The sequence below is a fragment of the Convolutriloba macropyga genome, chromosome 6 (assembly GCF_964194025.1).
Source record: "Convolutriloba macropyga chromosome 6, txConMacr16.3, whole genome shotgun sequence".
Classification (NCBI taxonomy): domain Eukaryota; kingdom Metazoa; phylum Xenacoelomorpha; order Acoela; family Convolutidae; genus Convolutriloba; species Convolutriloba macropyga.
Window position 1 is genome coordinate 31,374,351 of NC_134473.1, and position 22,798 is coordinate 31,397,148.

Genomic DNA, 22,798 nt, shown 5'->3' on the forward strand with positions numbered 1-22,798 from the left:
TGACTATAGAACAAAAATAGCATTACAAAAAAATAGCATTACAAGCATTACAAGGTTTATAATAGCATTACAAAAAATAGCAGGACAAGTCCTGACGTCCAATTCGCAGAATTTTCATTTATCAAACCAAACACTAGACCTAAGAGGTACTACGAATGAATTGCAACAACCATTTACAAACATTCGGATAAAAAAATTGAAAATACATGCTGCATGTGAAAAAAAAGCCACTATCGAGAAAGCGAACTTTTGTTCAAACACTTTTCTCTTACTCTACCCTAAAATTAGAGTGAAAAAAATTCACGCCGCAATACCACTCGCTTTTTTGCTGCACTTCCCGTTTCGGCGTGACCAAAATCATTATTCCAATTTGAATTCAAAAATCTTGAAAATGTGTGAACAGATCTTAAAAAATGGCCCACCAAAACAATTCAAATTCTTTGAAATGTAAAAATTCTTTGAATTGTAAAAATAGAACTGAAGGCTGATATACTTGTTGACCTACTACATGGCATTACTTGATACAATTAAAAAGATGCATGATAGAATTTTTGAACCCGAGTTCTTGTTCCCGATATACGTTGAACTATATAGAATCTTTGATTATGCAGAGTCTTGCTTCAGAGAGCAACAATTATTCGCAATTGATAAATCACCTCCTGGGCCTCCTGGTCGGGTTCCAGCTACGATGTTAAGCGGATCTGAGAGAACTCTTGGGTATCCTGTGATGTCTCTGTACGCCCGGACTGTCACTTGTACAGAGATTCCTGAACCAATACCAGTTATCTCAAAGCTTGCGGCCGATGTCGAATCAGCACTGCATGGAGTCACACAACTTCCCAAACTTGAGCTGAAAATGCCTCTTCCAATTCCACCTGAAATTAAAATATTATTCGCTTTAATCAGATCTCCCGAAAAAAGCACAAAGAGCTCGAAAATTAGTGGTTATGTATCAACGCTTCATAAGAGTTCAAGTTCGATAAATATCTGAGAGACGTTGTTTTACTATCAAATAAGCCAAAAATGAAATGTAGCTTTACTTCACTAATTGTTAAGTTTTTACTAAATTTGGAAAGCAGAATAGGCATATAACCCGTAACAAGCACAACAACTGTTCAAACCCAGAATTTTTTTATCGAGAAGTATCTTTAACAAGAAACATAACAATCTAGACTATGTAATATATAGCTAATCAATGTCCACATTGCCCGGGTCGAATGTCCTCACTAAAATCCTCCCATTTTGTTGTAAGAGTGGGGGGTAGTTTGTCTATGGGGGTTAATGATGTAAGAGTGTGGGGGTATTTTGTTCAGGGGGGGGGGGGTAAAATGATGTAAGAGTTGGGCTGAAATGGGAGGACTTTTGAGGAATTACCCCCTGACTAAAACTGCCATATAAGAGTGGTCTGCAATGGGCTGCAATGGGAGGTCTTTTAAGGAATTACCCTCTCTGAATAAAGACGCCAGGTAAGAGTGGGCTGCAATGGGCAGCAATGGGAGGACTTTTGAGGAACTAACCCCCTGACAAAAATTGCCATGTAAGAAAGAGCTGCAGTGGGAGAACTTTTGAGGAATTACCTCCTCTGGCTAAAATTGCCATCATGATTATAAACAGCCCGAAAGATCCTCTCTTACCACCCCTTCAAACACGCACACACACAAAAGCACACACACACAACAATCATATATACACACAACACACACACACACACACACAAACACAATACACACAGACACATGCACACACACACGCGCAAATAGACAAACACACACACATACACAAAAATACACACACAAGTGCTAGATCACACACCCACACTAGCCTACACACACTAACACGCGAACAATTACACAAACACGCACAGAAACATATAGACGAATACACGCACAAACATACTCTCACACAAACACACAAACTACGCAAACTTGAGCTGAAAATGCCTCTTTCAATTCCACGTGAAATTAAAATATTGTTCGCTTTTGTCACATCTCCCGGAAAAAGCACAAAGAGTTCGAAAATTAGTGGTCATGTATAAATGCTTCAAAAGAGTTCAAGTTCGATAAATATCCGAGAGACGTTGTTTTACTATCAAATGAGCCAAAAATGAAATGTAGCTTTACATCACTAATTGTTAAGTTGTTACTAAATTTGGAAAGCAGAATGGGCATATATCCCGTAACAAGCACAACAACTGTTCAAACCCAGAGTTTTTTATTGAGAAGTATCTTTAACAAGAAACAAAACAATCTAGACCATAGAATATATAGCTAATCAAGGTTCACAATGCCCGGGTCGAATGTCCTCCATAAAATTCTCCCATTTTGTTTTAAGAGTGGGGGGTAATTTGTCTATTGGGGGAAATTTGATTTAAGAGTGTGGGGGTATTTTGTTCAGAGGGGATAGAATGATGAAGGAGTTGGGCTGCAATGGGAGGATTTTTGAGGAAACCCCCCCCCACCCTGACTAAAATTGCAACGTGAGACTGGGCTGCAATGGGCTGCAATGGGAGGACTTTAGAGGAATTAACGTCCCTGACTAAAATTGTCACGTAAGAGTGGGCTGCAATGGGAGGACTTTAGAGGAATTACCTCCCCTGGCTAAAGTTGCCATGTAGGAGTGGGCTGCAATGGGCTGCATTGGGAGTTTTTTTGAGGAATTAACCCCCCTTGAATTAAATTGCCATGTAAGAGAGCTGCAATTGGAGGACTTTTGAGTAAATACCTCCCCTGGCTAAAACTGCCATCATGAATATAGGCAGGCCGAAAAGTCCTCACCCACCACCCCTGCAAACAGGCACAAACACGAACGCACACACACATACAATACACACAGACACATGCACACACACCCACGAAAGCACACATACACTACACACAGACACATGCACACACACGCCCGAAAGCACACACACACAGACAGATAGAGAAAAACACACACACAAGTGCTAGATCAAACACAGACACACTAGCGTCCACATACACATACACACACAAAAACACACACACACACAAACACAACAAAAACACACACAAACACACACGCACACAAACACAATCACAAGCACGCACATACATAAAAACACACATGTACACTCACGTACACACAGAAACACACACAATCACACACACCATACAAACAAAACAATGAAACACACATACGCTCATATACACCTACACGGACACACACACAGGCACACTCGCACATTCACGCGCACAAACACAAGCACATACACGCGCCCATATATACAGACGCACACGCTCGCCTACGCACAGCACGTCCGCACAGATGAACAAACACACCCACAACCACATCCACAACCAACACCCATACACGCACGGACACAAACACTAACTCACTCATACACACATCAACACATACATACTCATAAATGCACACACACTCACAAACAAACACTTAGCAGACATACATATCTACACATACCACACACTCACACGCCACACACACTCCAACAAACACACACACACAAACAAACGCACACACACGTACACGCACATAACCACACAAACACAAGCACATACAAACACACGCACACACACATACACACATACCCACATAAGCACAGGCACAAACAATCACACGCACACACACACGCAAACACACACACACAAACAAAAACATCCCCACACAAACACAGGCACAAACAATCACACACAAACAGACATACACACATACCCACACAAACACAGGCAGATACAAACACACGCATGCAGTTATCTATTCACACATACAAACACAAACACGCACACACACACACAAACGAACACACAAACAGATACAAACACGCATACGCAAACACACATACACCCAAACACACACAAACACCCACATATACATATATAGTCTTTACTATCATGGGAGGAGCTTAAAATTTTGATTTTGATTTCCAAGAGCTCGATTGAGTTTCGCAATAAAACGACTTTGCGTTCTCTAGCCAAAGACATAACAATCGGCCACAGAATGTCATAATTCAAAAAGTCATCGTTCCAAAGCCGAAATTGTCATTCGGTCAATAAGTTTTTATTTTTCTTGACAATAAATGAACTGAGAAGGAGGAATAGTGACTCAGACGCCGTTAGGTTAGAGATTTCCTCCTTTAGTCCGTGCAAAAATGAACCTCGTACGTGGCATCAAAGTTATTCCTTATGTGGCACTTTGTACAAGTACCCAAGCTGAGAAGCAGACCCGAATTGGTATATGATAAGACCCAAATGAGCGTACACACGTGTGCTCCAAGACCGAAATTACAGAGTTTGGGCGGAAGTCCAAGCGCACTACAGTCTGGACAATGGTCTGGATTTTGTCTGGTCAGAGGTCAATTTGGTCTAAAAAGTCTGATCATAGAGGTACTCAAGCGCACTTGAGTCTGATCATGAATGGTTCGAACGCAATTGGGTCTGATCGGAAATGTATTCGAACGCAATTGGGTCTGATCAGGGACTATTTCCAGAGCTTTCCCTTTTCTCATTTTTTTGTTTTTTTTTATTGAGAGATGTTGGGCTCTGCCAAGAGGCAAAAATAAAGCAGTGTTCTGATCACAGGCTCATCTAAAATCCGATAGCTCTGATCAGAGAAAAAGGGTTCTGCTGATTGCAAAAGCCGGTCCCCTTAAGAGGAAATTTTGATTAACTGCAGACCGCGATGTTTTTTCTACAAAGCTGTCTGAACTCATCCAGTGAGTCAGAAATATACACTAAACAGTATACTAAATACAATTTGTTTTCATTAGTTGAGTTTTGTTTTCTCTAGCAATAGTTTTATATTTGGTTTTTCCTTAGATGAAATAAATACTGCAAACAGAAGTTTTTATGAAATGACTATATTATAGCAATATTAAGAGATTCGGTCATAAGTAGAATTTTTCACCTATCAGACTACTTCGAGTGCACTTGAGTTTTGTCAGAACCAGTTTCCAGCGCGCTTCAGTCTGAACATAAATGCTTTGAGCGCAACTGGGTCTGATCATAACCTATTCGAGCGTGCTTTAGTCTGATCATAGTCTGATTAAGATCTGGTCAATGGTCTGATTTTGAGTCTAGACCATGGTCTGAAGATGACTTGATCATAACGCCATCGGTCTGACAAGTCTGATCAACGATCCTCTTTGTCTTGAAAAAGTTTTCAAGGTCGAAAGAATCTTTAATCTCTCAATGAAGTTGTAGCCAGGAATTACCACGTGCCCTAAAAAAGTCACCAGAAATTTAACTTTCACAACGACAAATTTGTTTCCGGTTGGATTGAAAAAGCTATACATCAGTGAAAAAAGCGTTGAAGCAGAGCTTCATTAGTAATCAGAAAATATTACGCACACGCACGCTTACATACACCCACATAACCACACAAACACAAGCACATACAAACACACGCACACACACATACACACATACCCATATAAACACAGGCACAAGCAATCACACGCACACACACAAACACACACATCCCCAAACAAACACAGGCACAAACAATCACACGAACACACACACATACACACATACCCACATAAACACAGGCACATACAAACACACAAACGCCCAAACACACACACATACCCACGCAAACACAGGCACAAACAAACACACGCACACACACATGCACACACATACCCACAAAAATACATGAACACATCTTTTCACACATACAAACACACATACGCAAACACACACACACAAACACGCAAACAGATAAAAACACGAAAACACAAACACGCATACAACTAAACACACACAAACGCTCACACATACACATATATATATAATCTGTTACAATTATGAGAGGAATTTAAGATTTTGATCTTAATTTCTTAGAGCTAGAATCGGTTTTGCAATAAAACGACGTTGCTTTCTCCGGCCAAAGACATAACAATCGGCCACAGATGTCATAATTCAAAAAGTCATCGTTCCAAAGCCGAAATTGTCATTCGATCAATAATTTTTTTTTCTTGACAATAAATGAACTGCGAAGGAAAAATAGTGACTCAGACGCCGTTAGGTTAGAGATTTTCCCCTTTACTCCGTGCAAAAATAAACCTCGTATGTGGCATCAAAGCTATTCCTTATGTGGCACTTTTTCCAAGTACCCAGGCTGAGGCGCAAACCCGAATTGATTTTTGATAAGAACAAATTGAGCGTAGACACCTGTGCTCTAAGACCGATATTACAGAGTTTGGATGGAAGTCCGATTGCACTACAGTCTGGACCATGGTCTGCAGTTGGTCTGTTCAGAGTTCACTTTGGTCTAAAAAGTCTGAAGATAGGTGTACTCGAGCGCAATTGAGTCTGATCATAAACGGTTCAAGCTCAGTTAGGTCTGATCAGAATTGTTTTCGAACGCAATTGGGTCTGATCAGTGACTATCTCCATTACTTTGCTTTTCTAATTTTTTGTTTTTTTACTGAGAGATGTTGGCTCTGCCAAGAGGCAACAATAAAGCAGCGTTCTGATAAAAGACTCATCTAAAGTCCGATAGCTCTGATCAGAGAAAAAGAATTCTGCTGATAGCAAAAGCCGGTCTCCTTCAGAGGAAATTTTGATTAACTGCAGACCACGATGTTTCTTATACAAAGCTGTCTGAACTCATCCATTGAGTCAAAAATATGCACCAATTAGTAAACTAAATAATATTTGTTTTCAACAGTTGGACTTCGTTTTCTCTAGCATTATTTTTTAACACTGGTTATTCCTTAGATGAAATAAATATTGCAAACAGAAGTTTTTGTGAAATGAATATGTTACAGCAAAATTAAGAGATTTGGTGGTGAGTAAAATATTTCCTGATCAGATTATTTCGAGTGCACTTGATTCTGATGAGAACTGGTTTCCAGTGCGCTTCAGTCTGAACATAAATGCTTCGAGTGCAATTGGGTCTGATCATAATGTCTTCGAGCGTCCTTGAGTCTGATCATATTCTGATTACGGTCTGGGCAATGGTCTGAATTTGAGTCCGGACCGTGGTCTGAAGATGATCTGGTCAGAACGCCATCGGTCTGAAAAGTCTGATCAGAGACCCTCTTTGTCTGGAAAGTCTGTTCAAGGTCTAAAGAACATTCAAGGTCTCAATAGAATTGTAACCAAAATCATAGGATATACCTTAGAATGGGAGAGAGTAAATGCACGCGGGTGAGGAACAGCCCAAAATTGACATTAGATTCTCTATCGGGGGTGGTACATAATACTAAGATAATCTAAGTTGTTTTATCAAAAATAAGCTAATCATCAAAAAAAGCGGACAAACTCTAGACAACCATCCCCTCAGTTCATATAAAATGATCAACTTAAATTTACTTACAGGTTGATTAACTTGGGTCCCGGAACAAGAGTCATCTAGTGGGGGAACAGATTTAAGCCAGCTGTTTTTTGAGTCATTCTTTTTCAAAATCAAGGACGGTAAAACCGTCAAACTAGGTAGCATTGATCGTCCCCTCTGCGGTTCTGAGACTAATTGTAATGTTTTTTGTTTGTTTTTTGGTCGTCTTACTGGTCGGGGGGACATATAGTGGGATTTTTAGGTTTTTTGTTTACATCTAGCAACAATCATCCGAATCAAAGACAACCAAACCAACGACCAACACAGCAAAGACAAAGACACAGCAAAGACCGACACAGCAAAAGCAACAAGACAGCAAAGAAAAAGCAACTAATTATTCACCAAAGCCACAGACAAGAAAAGCAGCAAAAAAAAATTTCCAACAATAACAGAAAACTTTAAGAGATCGAAAAAGTCATGAGTAGCCCACCGCACCGTTGCAACCAGATTAAACAACGAAGCCAGAACAATTACAGACAAACCTGGAAAGAATGTCAGTGAAGAGGAGCGCATACGACTGGAACAAATCTCGACATTATTGACAAAAAAACAGTTCTACTTGTCAGACATGAATCAGAAAGTTCAAAACTTGATCGATGACACCGAATGACTCGACGAAGAAATCGAAGAATCGGAAGATTACGACGACAAGATAGGAGAATATATTGACCTAATCAACCGCTTTGTCTTGTACAAAAGAACCCCAGCCAGAACCTCAACACCACAATTCGCAACTGGACCGGCCATCACCAACTTGCAGCTGCCGATGCTGGAATTGCCAATTTTTTGTGGAGACTACAAGGCTTGGACGTCCTTCTTCGACCAATTCAATGGAGCAGTGACAAGCAACAGCTAGATAACAGACAGTCAAAATTGCATTAACTAAAAATATCAGTGAAAAAAGATGCAGCAAAGCTTTTGATATCTCTTCAAATCACAGACGCAAGCTTCAGTACAGCGTGCGACATCCTGAAGAACAGATACGACAACAAACGTCTGATTTTAGGAGCCCATGTTCAAGCAATAGTTTCACAGAAACCGGTAACAAATGAAAATCCAAAGTCACTTCGAGATCTCATGCAGACAGTTGAAGAACACAGATTAGCACTCATTAAACTCGGACAGCCCGTGGAGATCAGGACATCTTTTCCGTATACCGCATTGCAGAGAAATTGCCCGACAAAACGAGAAAATGTTGGGAACTTTCATCACCAGGAACAAACCCCCAACGCTACCTTAATATACAAAAAAAGTTCATGGAAGAAAGAACACGAGCCCTTGAAGCAGACACACAGCAGTTAGCTTGAGCATTCGACAGGAAGACTAAAAGCAACCCACAACTTCGAAAATGTCATTCACATATATCCACATCAAAGACTACAACGTGTGAATGTTGCGACTAAAACCACAAAATTTGTCAATGCCAAAGTTTAAAAGCACTTTCATTACACGAATGATCTCAGTTGATCAAGACAAAAAGATTTTGCTTCAACTGCCTACGCCCTGGGTATCAAAGTGAACAATGCTCTGGATCAACTTGTAAGAACTGAAACGAAACAACAACAGTCCTTTGCACTTGGAAGCCAATAATAACTTAAGGACAGCTTCATCAGCTCCAAAAGTTAAAACTAGCAGCACGTCACCACAAAAAACAAGCACTCAAGCATCGAAAACAGTCTACGAAGGCGAAAAAAAAAATTAAGGCCTTAGCACAGTTGCAGAATAAAGAAGAAGAAGAAGTATTTCTTCCCGCCAAAATAGTTTCAGATGACAGCAACGGAAAAACAACTGATATAAGAGCCATTCTGGACTCAGGATCCCATAGCAACCTCATCAACGGAAGATGCAGTACAACGCCTGGGATTGAAAAAGAAAAAGCCGATGGCCGAGTTTTTGGACTTGGAGTTCAAGAAGTCAATAACAACAAAGGATCAGTAAACTTGATTCTGAAAACGAAAGATGAAGACATCATCAGCATCAGAGCAAATGTCTTTGCCAAAATGACCAACAATCTGCCTTCACATAATGTAAATGTCAGCGGTTGGACAAAACTTCAGGACCTCAATCTTGCGGACCCAAACCTCAATCAGCCGTCCACATAAGACTTGATAAGAGCAGGACACCATGAAGAGTTGATGATTGGAGACAACAGAATCAAGGAGCCTCAAAAACCAATTACTTACCGCCTACTTGTTTTGGTTGGCTCGTGATCGGACTTTAGAGCAAACTTCAAAAGATGAGTATTGAACTTCAGTCTATTTTCAATTGTTCTGAACCAGACATTTTACAGCACTTCTGGGAAACTGAAGAAACTCCGCCAACAACACAGTGGATATCAGAAGAACTGAAATGCAAATATCAGTTCAAAAGTACCATATAGTCAGCTCAATCAGGAATCCAGTCAACTTGGACAAGTGGAAGAAGTCCCCAGAAAAAAATTGATATGCCTGCCGAAAACTGTTTATACTTGCCACGTCAATGTGTCATCAAAAACGCCAGCAGCACAACTACACTCAGAATTGTATTCGATGCTTAGGCTAATTCAGCCAGTGGAGTATCTTTAAACGACCATCTGATGATTGCACCTCAACTCCAAAGGATCTGTTTGAATCTGGATTCGTTTTCGTTTTCAAAAAGTAGCACTATCTGTCGACATTGCCAAGATGTAAAGACAAGTTCAACTTGATGATGAAGACAAGGATTTTCACGGGGTTTTGTGGAAAAATCCAAATGTCACAGAGCTGAAAACATACAAAATTACTTGAATGACCTATGGAATGCCATAATCTTCGTACCATTCAGCTGGACCTGTCAAAGCCTTAGCAGACATTTGCGCCAACAGCTGCCTCCGCCTTGCAATCAAAAATGACATGTATGTGCACGATTTGCTAACAGGAGCTTCAGATGTTGAGCATGACGCTCATCTTCAGGAGGAAATAATGGCAACACTGAAAAGACCTTGTTTTGGTGTACGAAAATGGACATCAAGCGTTTCATCGCTTTTTGAGCGATTGCCTTCCAGTTTTTGCAGAACTTCAGACAAAATGATAATCAAACAGCGACGACTCTACAGTCAAAACCCTTGGCATAAAGTGAACCCTGCACCAGATCATTTCACCTTCACGTTTTGCCCGGACAAAGAGTTTCCCAACACAAAAAGGAAAACATTAATGGAAGTCACGAAGTTGTTTGACCCACTTTGATGGTTGTCATCAACAACATTTCAATTGAAATAATTCTTGCGAATTTTTTGGGTGGACGAGCTGACCTGAGCCAAAACCCTATCGTTAAACATTCTAGAACAACATGGAAGATTTTGACATCAACTCAAAGAACTGGAGAAGATTAAAATTGAACAACGAGTTTTTGAAGCAACTATTTTGTCATCTTTGGAGCTTCATGTGTTTTGTGACGCCTCTACCACAGCATATGCCTCAGTTGGCTACGTGCGAAAGCAAATGAATAACTGAGTGCACACACTAATGCTAAGTGCCAAAACACTCGTTGCCTCAATCAAAACTTTATGTGTGCCTCGCTTAGAACTCTGTGCAGCACTCCTTGGAGCAAGTAGTGAAAGAAGCCATTAAAGATAGCCTTATTCCAAATGCCAAAGTGTTTGCGTGGACGAATTCACAAGTGACCCTCGCCTGAATTAAAGATATCCCTAGAAAATGGAAAACTTTCGTTGCTAACCGAGTTGCCAAGATTCAGAGCATCATTCTTTCAGAAATTTGGAAGTTTGTACCAACAGAAGACAATCCAGCTGATTGCGCATCACGAGGAATTTCAGCCGAGAGACTTCTTAATCACCAATTTTGTTGGAAAGAACCCAATTGGATGCGTCAAGCAGTTCTTGCCTTCATTGGATGTTACACCACTTTATAACGCTTAACTGACGCTCTAACCGAATTAAACTCATCAGTCAAACTATTTCTAGTAACGCAGCATCAGCAGCAAGACAACAGGATATTAGATCTTATCAGCAGACAGTCATCAATATATCGAATTGTAAGAGTCTTCGCTTACGTCAAACTATTCTTTCAACAACTACAAGCAAGAATAAGGAGAAGGTCAAGCAACAACCACAGTAAGTTGCAACCTGCAATTGATCCTTCAAATATGCATCAAAAACCAAAAGCAAAAACAGTTTCCGGCAAAAAGCAGCACTAGAATGTTCAACTGAAGTCTTCTGACAACGACCAAGATCATCAGCATCTACAACACTCGATGAAGACCCGAGACCAATGCTTAAACAATTTCACAGAAAAATTGTTCGTAGCCAACCAGCAGGAAAACCATGGGAAGATTCGGGTTTCTTCAGCGACAATCAGGACGCACCTGATCTGCAGAAAAGGTGCTATCGAAACACATCTAACTTTTTTGATGAGGACGATTCCCAACAACCACAGCCCTTCTTCAGAGCAGTCATATAGACTGATCCCTAATGCCAAATTTTCATCACCGCAGTCAAGAAGCAGAAAACTTTTGCTCGCAGCCCTTTCCCTTTGTCGAGCACGCAGAGTAAAAGGTAGAGAAATCTACGCAACGTTTGAATGGACTTCAACAAACAACCACTGAAATCTAGTCAAAACCGACAGACTTGTTTCTACACTCCAGAAATTTTCTATCAACACCAGACGATCAGCATAACTTGTACAGCTTCCTCAACCCAAATTAACAGCATCCGCTCTTCAATGAACAACGTCAAATTGAATAGCAACAAAAACAATATGAATCAACGGAACAAAAATTGCAGACTGAATCTGTTTATCTGCCACAGACGGATTTATCTGCAAGTTTTTCATAGACGCCAACAAGCCTTCTGTCAACAGTTAAGAAGAGGAAGCAACATATCACAACAAAAATTAAATTAATGTTTGTCATCAATCCAGCCGAACGGATAGTTGAATATTTTTCTATCCAGTTCAAGGTGATGGACTATTGTGGACCATTTTATATCAAAGATTTTGCACAGGAACTGCAAAAATCATACGCCGCTATTTTCATTTGTTTCACCACAAAGGCAATACACTTAGAGCTAGTAGAAAACCTAACCAAAAAAGATTACCTCGAAAGACACGGTACTCCCCAATCAATTTACAGTGACAATTCGACAACGTTCATTGGAGACCGAGGGGAACTCGATTTTAGACGACTTCTTCGAGATGATGATATCAAGGATCTCATCAACAATTTTGCAAGCCAAAAACACATTGATTGGTTTACAATACCACACAGCACGCCCCATTTTGGAGGACTATGAGAAGCTGCTGTTAATTCTTTGAAGCTCCATCTTAACAGAACATTCGAATTGACTAAGATATCAACCAGTGCTTTCACAACTCCCCTGACATAAATGAGGCCGTCCTCAATTCTCGCCCTCTAACATCGCCATCAACTGACATCAATGATCCCCTAGCTTTAACCCCTGGACATTTTATCATCGGAAGACCAATCACAGTTATGCCCGAGTCATCTTCACCAAAGTACAACACCTTGTCACGACATTGAAGAAACATAGACAAAACGATTCGTCAGTTCTGGAAGAAATGGAGTGTCGAGTACTTACCTTTATTGCAACAGCGGAACAAATGGAGGACAGAAAACGTGCAACCAGCAGTGGACGATATTGTTATCATTAATGAGGACAACACTTCCCCAATGTGTTTGCCGCTTGCTCGCATAATACAGACATTCGACGGTAATGACAACATTGTTCGTGTTGTTCAAGTGAAAACAAAAACTGGAGTTTACATCAGACCAGTCAGTCACCTCATAGTCCTTCATCGAGAAGAACCAGAAGATTGTGGAGCAGATTAAATGATTCAACTTTGAGAAAGCACCGAGTGTTCTCAAATGGTTTGATCACACCTTCGACAATATGTATCAAATCAGTTTTTTATGAAATTGATAACATTTCTGACGATTTTCACAAAAACCAAGTTGTCAGTTTCAACAAAATCATCTTTTTTTGTACCTTCATCTGTACTCGCAAGATAAATACAAAGGAAGCCTGCAGATGTTACAATTGGACGAGTTCAAGGAGGTCGGGAAATGTTCAATGTCGAAAGAACTTTCAAGGTCTCAATAAAATTGTAACCAAGAATTACCATGTGCCCTAACAAAATCACATGAATTGTAACTCTCCCAACGACAAGTTTTTTTTCCGTTTGGATTAAAAAAGCTATACATAAACGAATAAAACGTTGAAGCAGAGCTTCATTAGTAGTCAAAAGTATTGAAATGAACTTGTATTCAAAGTCTGATCAGAGTTAACTTGGGTCTGGAAAGTCTGATCAGAGTTAATTTCCGTCTGGAAACTCTGATCAGAGATTATTTTGGTCTAGAAGGACTGATCAGACAAAAATGTGGGTCTGGACCTCAACCTGGGTAATTTTATTAAATTGTCTCAATTCATGGCACTTACTTGAGAGTAAAACCATCCCTGGTTGACACTCCATTGAAATATACTGTAACAGATGAAAAAGTGCTAGTTGGGGAGCCTTCCTGGACTGGGGCAAGGGGTTTTGTGACAATTCCGATATCTAGAGAGGATCCAGTAATACGTCTCTCAAGATTGGAGTGATCAACATATGCCTGGATTGACACCTGGATCAGAGATGCCTCACTAAGTCCAGTGACGGTGTAAGATGTTGAAGATGGTGCAGAAATTTCACACGGCGTGGATGAACAACTACCACTGTCTGATCTAAAAAATATATAGCTAAAACAGCTGACGAAACACATGTTGAGCAGATAATTACGACGATTTCACCGCTTTCTTAGCCTTTTCCCGAATTTTATTTCAACCGTTTCATGGTTTTCCATGGAATAAATTAGAAATAATTAGTCGTCAAGACTTAAATTTAGACTTGAACATTGAATTGGAAAAATCAAGTAAATGAATGGAAGCGGAGAGACGGGAACCCTGAAATAATTGGGCTTTAAATAACTTACGCTTTTCAACCCATTTTGCAAGTGAGATTTCTCTGGTTAATGAGAGTCAATGTGATAGAGCTGGCTCTCAAAAACTTTCAGACCGAAAGAACTTGAAACCGCAATCCGAAGTATCCTTCACTCTTCAGCCAACATTCAATTTAGAAAATCGGGGAATACAAATAAAAACTGACAAGAAAACACCAATTTCCCTACTTGTATTACTCCAAAGACTGCTCTGCTTAGTAAACCCATGTCTCTGATTATTCTCTTTCGCCTCATTTTCAACCCATTCATTTAAATTATATCTGAAAACAAGGAGGCTCGGTAATGCGCGTTTGCACATAAAGTTCCGACCCCGCTCATCCACATTTTTGGCATAAATGTCTACCAAATCAGGAACAGACAGAAAACCCCAAAAATTCAAGTATTTTTCAAAAAAATGTGTATGAAAAAAGATCGCCTTCAACGCAAATAACTCAGTGGAGTGAAAAATGCTGCATTAGAATCATGAGATCAGTCATTATTAAGAAAGCAAGTCAAGACGAACAACAAAATCAAACAACAATAACAACAAACATCAATTACATCCAAAACTTTGTTTCCATTTTTTAAAAAACTTACTATTAAGCTCAAAATATTTTCGGATAGGGTAAAACTAAACAAAATAACTTGTATTCCACTAGAGAAGACGTGGGTTCACTCAATAAAAAGGCTCGGTAACATAAGACAAAAAAGAACAAAAAAAAACAAATTGGCTTAAATTTTCAAAAAACTAATTTCAAAGTAAGGAAAACCATTAGATGGCAATTGAAAACATCCAATAAAATTATGATCACACACGCTCCACAAGAAGTCATTAAGACCTGTCAACAATCAATTTTTTAAGCGGTTACAAAATGAACGACAAAAAGAGACAAGAAAAAGAAGTTCAATTAAAACTTGCTGTCAAAGAAAACGCTGTCAAAGCCATAAAGCCATATTTCGCCCCTCAAAATATGTTCAATTGAGCCTTCTGCAAACGCCAAAAATTTGGTATTGGACTTATCATTAAGGAGAATAGGTAACAAGTAAAAAGAGAGAAAGGGCAAAATTTATTAGCACTTGTTTTTTTTTCGAAAACAATTATTTTCAAAGTCATGAAAGCCATTAGTTACGAAATGAAACGAATAGGTAGGTTTGCCAATTCGTCCAAAAAAAGAGCTCATAAATATGTCTTACCTCTACAAAAAGAGAGTTAAATAAAAGACAAAAATCAAAAATTAGTTTACTTTTTGTGCGAAAAACCCGTCGAATCCAGTGAATTCATAACGAATTCTTTAAAAAAACATTAGATTTTGTTCGATTGCATCTCCCCTTGAAAAAATTAATGTCATATTTGACCTGTAATTAACGAGACTAGGCAACAAATAGACAGAAAACAACAAAAATTAGAAGTTAAAGAACGTTAAAAAAGTGTTTTTGTTTTTGAAAACAATTATTTTCAAAGTTATCTTCATGAAAACCATCAGCTATCTACTCAAATCAGAACAAAGTCTCATTTATTGCGTCATCAATTAACCCTGAGACCTGTCATTATGCAGTTAGTTTCATACGACTAGAAAGACAAAGTAAAAACGGCAATTAAAGACAATTGGAAAAAATTAATTTAAATTCTTCGATAAAGGGGTGTCGAAGCCGTTAAAACCATTTGATATACCTTTCAAGACTTTTATATGTTCAATTGTGGCTTGATTTGAACTCCAAGAATGCAAAATGTGAACTGTCGTTAATGTGTTAGTGTTGAAAAACGAGAAAGAAAACGTGAAAAATTGGCCAATAAATTAATATTCAAATTTTTTTTTTTGTTATCGAGTATTATCAAAGCCAGAAAATTATAACTTAACATGTAAAACAGCAAAAATTTTAAAATTAATTCAGTTGAAAGAGGAGGATGAATAACCATTCATTCTTTGCTGACACTAAGCTATAAGTTGACCAAAATATGAAAAAAACCGTTGCGAAAAAAGCAATTGTTCATTTAAAAAGCAAACTTTTTTAGAAGTCAAAACGACCAAAATCTTGCGAGTAAAGATAATAGATACAAAAATTGGGAACTGCTTAGAAGGCCATTTGGACCTATCAACTGTGAGCTTTGATGCGAATTGTTCTGTAATTAACATAAAAAGCTCTTAAATTTTTTTTAAAAAGACCGACTGATTACAATCCGAAATATTTATTGATTGTAACAGTCCAAGATTGCACCAAAACCAGCCCCGTTATTGCTGTTTGTCCATTTAGAGCACTCAATTGCTTCGAATGCTTTAGATCTAGGTTATTTGTCAGTTAAAAGGTCAAAAATAAATGCTGCGTTTTCGATTATCATAGAGTAAAGTTAGCAAAGAACGGCAAAATTTTGATTTTAGTCTACCCTCCCAATGGAAGTGGATATAAAACTAGCTGCCTTTGCAGTTTACAAGGATTGTGTTTGTTGTTTTTGGGGTGTGTACTTCGGGCAAATTTAATCAAAGTGGACTCAAGAAGCTTATTTCGGGCAATTTTTGATGAAAAAATCTGAATTTTGAAATATTTAGCCAAAATTTAGCCAGAAAAATAAAATGAAAATTGTCAACACTACTTGTTCTATCTCTGAAAATAAAATTAACAGTACTATTGTTAACTATTTTTAGCAAAACTGACGAAATTTTATGCGAAATTCCGGAAACTGTGAATAAAAACGAAAATCCGTCAATTACTCACAAAACTTCAAGTATCGATAACTCCCTGTAAAATACGAAATTCAAAAAAAAAATCTTTTAAATTCCATTTTCTACGCTGGAGGGCCTTTTTAATGATACCACTCACAACTCTATACGATGAATATATCGCTCGGTCAAAATTGTCTGAACAAAAAACCCATTTGAGTATATAGTTCCTCCCCCCTCAAGAGGGTCGGAACAATTATTGTCGCCAACTGTGCTATTTTTCTTCAGTTCAGTCTTCTCATTTTTCAAATAGTCATCTCCTGTGTCACATTTTGGTCGATGGGAAAATTAGCAAAAAGACAACTTCAGGTCAATCTTATCTAGACAACGAACTTTTTGACTCCTCTCGGTGCGCGGACTACCGATATTCAACAACAAGCTCATAACATCATCCCGGGTTTTACGAACAAATAAACGGCAATATCCTGGAAAGATCTTGAGTGGTTTTCTAAGTCATTTTTGTCAAAAAATATAAGTCAACCTACTGCACAAACAAAATTAGTTGTGTTGTAACGGAGCCCAAAGCTCTATAAATTTATCTCCAATTTTTTTCACTAATTTCCTCAGATCATAGCAAGATCTTGACAAAAGCCGTCAAAAAATGGCGAAAGCAAAAGCCGTCAAAATAGGGCAAAAACAAAAGGCCGTCAAAATAGGGCGAAAACAAAAAGCAGTCAAAATATGGTGCAAAAAGCCGTCAAAATAGGGCGAAAACAAAAAGCCGTCAAAATAGGGTGAAAAAACCCGTCAAAATAGGGCGAAAACAAAAAGCCGTCAAAATAGGGCGAAAACAAAAAGCGGTCAAAATAGGGTGAAAAAAACCGTCAAAATAGGGCGAAAATAAAAAGCAGTCAAAATAGGGTAAAACAAAGCCGTCAAAATAGGGCAAAAACAAAAAGCAGTCAAAATAGAGTGAAAAAAACCGTCAAAATAGGGCGAAAATAAAAAGCCACCAAAATAGGGTAAAACAAAGCCGTCAAAATAGGGCGAAAACAAAAAAGCCGTCAAAATAGGGTGAAAAAAACCCGTCAAAATAGGGCGAAAACAAAAAGCCGTCAAAAAAGGGTGAAAAAAAACCCCGTCAAAATAGGGCGAAAACAAAAAGTCGTCAAAATAGGGCGAAAACAAAAAGCAGTCAAAATAGGGTGAAAAAAACCGTCAAAATAGGGCGAAAATAAAAAGCCGCCAAAATAGGGTAAAACAAAGCCGTCAAAACAGGGCGAAAACAAAAAGCCGTCAAAATAGGGTGAAAAAAACCCGTCAAAATAGGGCGAAAACAAAAAGCCGTCAAAAAAGTGTGAAAAAAACCCGTCAAAATAGGGCGAAAACAAAAAGCCGTCAAAATAGGTCGTAAACAAAAAGCAGTCAAAATAGGGTGAAAAAAAGCGTCAATATAGGGCGAAAACAAAAAGCCGCCAAAATAGGGTGAAACAAAGTCGTCAAAATAGGGCGAAAACAAAAAGCCGTCAAAATAGGGTGAAAAAAAATCCATCAAAATAGGGCGAAAACAAAAAGCCGCCAAAATAGGGTGAAACAAAGCCGTCAAAGTAGGGCGAAAACAAAAAGCCGTCAAAATAGGGTGAAAAAAACCCGTCAAAATAGGGCGAAAACAAAAAGCCGTCAAAATAGTGTGAAAAAAACCGTCAAAATAGGGCGAAAACAAAAAGCCGCCAAAATAGGGTGAAACAAAGTCGTCAAAATAGGGCGAAAACAAAAAGCCGTCAAAATAGGGTGAAAAAAATATCCATCAAAATAGGGCGAAAACAAAAAGCCGCCAAAATAGGGTGAAACAAAGCCGTCAAAATAGGGCGAAAACAAAAAGCCGTCAAAATAGGGTGAAAAAAACCCGTCAAAATAGGGCGAAAACAAAAAGCCGTCAAAATAGGGTGAAAAAAGTCGTCAAAATAGGGCGAAAACAAAAAGCCGCCAAAATAGGGTGAAAAAAAGCCGTCAAAATAGGGCGAAATCAAAAATGGCATTGCAATGGGGCATAAACCACTTCTGTAAATCTATTTCTGCAGACTCGTCAGAATTTTTTTCAGCTTGGTAAAAGAAGGGATAGCTGCCAGGATTTCTACAACAGCACTTGCAGACACCACATCATTTCCTAGATTTTCCGTTTCTTTTTATGTTACTTGATTACCGTGTTTAACAGGCATTTCAGCGGTGATTTTTCATATTTGTAACTAAATCTTTGAAATGTAGGCATAATTTAGCATTATTATTATTTGCTCCACGCGAGCATTTCCGAGTACGCGCAAGTTACTCAACACAAGTACTCAAGTTAATCAAGAGTAAACTTGCTTAAAAAGGTTTTGAATAAGTGTCATGATAACATGAGAACAATGACTAGTCTAAAAACCGAGATTCTGTGCATATGTTCCCACTTGTTAGCACTAAATTACACCAATAACAACCAACTAACTGAACTAAGAACCCGTGCCACGTCCCACTTGTAACTTCAAAGTAAACTGTGACACTGCTTTCGTCATACACCGCTGCTGAAGTTTCACTCGGGGTTGCGGGTTGAAGGGTTACATTAAAATTAGTTGCAGGCCCAATAAGAGTGTCGGATCCTGGGAAGTGAAGATACGCCTGGACTGTTACTGTGAGAGGGGTTCCAGGAGGATGGATTCCTGTCACTGTGTATTCTGTGGTTGACGGCGAGTTATCTTCGCAAAATGTTGTGCAGCTGCCCTTTGTTGACCTACGGCATTACCAGGCGAGCTTTAAATGTTAAAGTTAAGTTAAATTAATTCTACTGTAAGTGTCATACAAAACTGCAGAACACTACACAGCATGGATGTCAAAACAGCTATAAAGCTCATCTATGACTCCCATATGACCTAAGAAGACAATTTAGGAAGCAAACTTCTACTGATTTTATTTTTGTCTATAACTAATGAGAGTAATTGCCGGAAAAAAGATTCGAAGAAATAACGTTTTTTAATGTAATAATTGAATGCAAGAATAGCGGCCCTTCCGATCAATTGATGAACGAATTGCGGTGAATGTAAGCAAAACTAAAATCAGCACATTTTAGAGTCGATATTGCAGAAATTAGCCGCGCTTTCACAGAATTCACTAAAAAAATTTGATAAAAAGTTTGCGTGCTGAAATTTGAAAATACCAGTTTTCATAGCCTGGACGTAACCTTGTATATAACTTTTAGATAACTTCTCTACTCGAGATGATTTTAAGACGCATTTTAGCAGTAGTAAAGTTCAACGCTTTTAGAGGTGGTTTTGATGTAATTATATGATGTATTGGAGAAGAAAAATAAGGCTCTCCCTCTTCGTGCCTGAATAGAAAACAGAGAACTGACTTTTTCCATAATGAGCAACCCGCCGAAGTTCAATTGGTCCAGTTTTTTGAAAGGGGAGCCAGCTAATGACAACAGCAGCTGAATCAAAATATGCTTCAGAAGATGTAGAGTGAAGTAAATTTCAAAAAAGAACAAAAAATAGAGGTGGTCAAACTCGACAAAACCCCCACCCTTTTGCAACTTGATGATATATTATTTACAAAATGAGTTTTTAAATTACTTAAAACATAATAGTTTCAGGCCAAATTTCTTCCTCATCCAGGATGTATTTCAAAAATGCGTTCGAAATGATAAATATTAGGGCTCATAGTATATTTGTGAAAAATTTAAGCAGAACAACAAAAATCTCCCTAAATCCTATCGCTCACTGTTTGAAATATTCCTCAAACATTACACAAAATTACCGCTCAAGTCTATCAAAGCAATTCAAAGCTCAAGTAGCAAAGATATGCAATTTTTAAATTTTGTAAATATCTCTAAAAAATAATACATATAAAATACACTTTTCCTGCAGATAACAAAATTAAAAGAAGTAGTGTCAAATATTTTTGGCATAACCATGTCATCGGGTACACTCACTGTTCGACTTTACTCATTTTGTCTCAAATAGAAAACTTTCGATTATATTTGTTCGGACCCCACTTGTGGGAGAGGAACTATATTCAAATGGATTTTTTTTGTTCAGACAATCTTGTCCGATCGATATGTTCATCGTAGAGAAATGTGAGTGGTATCATTAAAAAGCTGGTCCAGAGTAGAAGTCGAAGCGTAAAAGTTTTTTTGAATTTCGTGGAGTTATTGAGCATCAAAGTATTGTGATATTTGACATGATTTTGTTATTCTTAGTGTATTTTTTTATTAAAAAACTTATTCAAAATTACTTTTTACGACACAAAAAGAATCAATTTACAGTCTAATGGAGCCCAATGAAAAACAAAGTTCTAAAGAATCGTTTGTATTTTTTTTTCGCGTCGAGTCTTGAGTTTTCGTAATTTTAAATGAATTTTTGATTTTCATTTTGAGGTTTTACTAAGTTTTTTGAGTCTTATGGCACAAAATAGTTAACTAAAAGTGAATTAGGTTTTGTATTGAGCATTCAGTGAACCTATCTAGAGCTTTGAGTGGACAACTAATGGCTGTTAAGACTTTAAAAACGATTTTCCGAGAATTTTTAACATTTTTTAATATTAACTGATCGTAAACTAATTTTCGTGAATTGTAAGTCAGTCTCAGAAATGATAGGACACCCTTCTTTTCTACTGCAAACAAAATTTATCTGGTTAGCGGTTTTATCTTCTTACTATTTGTTATATAACTTCAATGCCACTTTATTTCAAAATTTTCATAAAAATTTTTTGGATATTTTGTTTTATTTTGTCCCTCTTGAAAACTGAACTATTTATCCTGATACTGATATCTCCTATTGGCTTAGAGAGGGTGTTTAGGGGATCATGGATAAAGTTTTCCGAGAAAAGCTTATGGTTTAAAGGGCTTCGACACTTTCTTCGCGCACTTTTCCACTGAATTTTCGGTTTTTGCCTGTTTTTGTTGATGTTTCCATAGTCATAAGACTTATTGTGATGTATTATTGATTACCTATGCATGCGAAACATCCTTTTTCTCCAAACGAGGGATAAATGATTATATTTATTGACTTCCGTTGAGTGCTATAGAAATTAATGGCTGTTAAGACTTTAAAAACAATATTTCGAAAAATTTTTTTAACAACAAACGATCTTAGCCCTTACTTCGTGAACTGAAAGTCAGTCTCAGTAATGACCGGACCCTCTCTTTCTAATTCAACCAAAATTAATCTAGTTAGCGGTCTATGTACTAACTATTGGTGTTATGACAACGAGGATGCAGGAGTTTTCGTTTTTTTTTTTAAATTTTTTGGATCTTTTATGCAGTAATTTTGGTTCCTTTTGGAATTTTAACACATTATCCTAAAATTGATACTTACATTGGCTTAGAGCAGACGTTCATTTAATCAAAGTTGAAGTTTTCCGAGAAAAACTAATGGTTCAAATGTCTTCGACAATGTGTTTTCGCACATTTCTACATATTTTTTGGCTTTTGTCTGTGTTTGTTGTTCTTTTCATTGTCAATGACTTTTTGTAATGAATTATTGACGAATTATGAATGACAAACTTTCTCGTGGTCTCATTGATGCATAACTTTGTGTATTTATTAGCTTCCCTTGAAAGTTATTGAATTTTATTGGCGTTGGTACTGCGGGTTTTCTCGAAAAATTTCGTTGTTTTAATGTAATTGTTCATGTTTGTTGATTCATTGGAGTCGAATTGTTAAAAAAGAATCCCATTGATGTCAAAGAATACAGAAAAAGTTTTTTTGAAAAGTTAGTTTTTATTTGCTCTGATACTTTTCTCGTTCATTTTTTTTTCATTTCACAGTGTTAGCCGTTTTTTTATTCTTTAGGTAACCGTGAAATGCTGACGGGTATCATAAGCTT

The 22,798-nt window shown here is 37.9% G+C and overlaps 2 protein-coding genes across 2 annotated transcripts in view; both read right to left on the bottom strand.

Annotated features, from left to right (window-relative positions):
- LOC142340927 (ubiquitin-conjugating enzyme E2 K-like) overlaps nt 1-22,798 on the bottom strand; it is a 295,142-nt gene that overhangs the window by 99,781 nt on the left and 172,563 nt on the right. The gene's annotated exons all lie outside the window — the stretch shown is intronic.
- The window catches only part of LOC142341290 (uncharacterized), a 194,513-nt gene that overhangs the window by 34,055 nt on the left and 137,660 nt on the right, over nt 1-22,798 (bottom strand). Inside the window, exons 11-13 of the mRNA XM_075392209.1 lie at nt 19,426-19,707; nt 13,748-14,029; nt 657-850 (exon numbers count right to left, since the gene is read on the bottom strand). Coding sequence (XP_075248324.1) covers nt 657-850; nt 13,748-14,029; nt 19,426-19,707 — 758 coding nt within the window. The remainder of the gene's footprint in view (nt 1-656; nt 851-13,747; nt 14,030-19,425; nt 19,708-22,798) is intronic.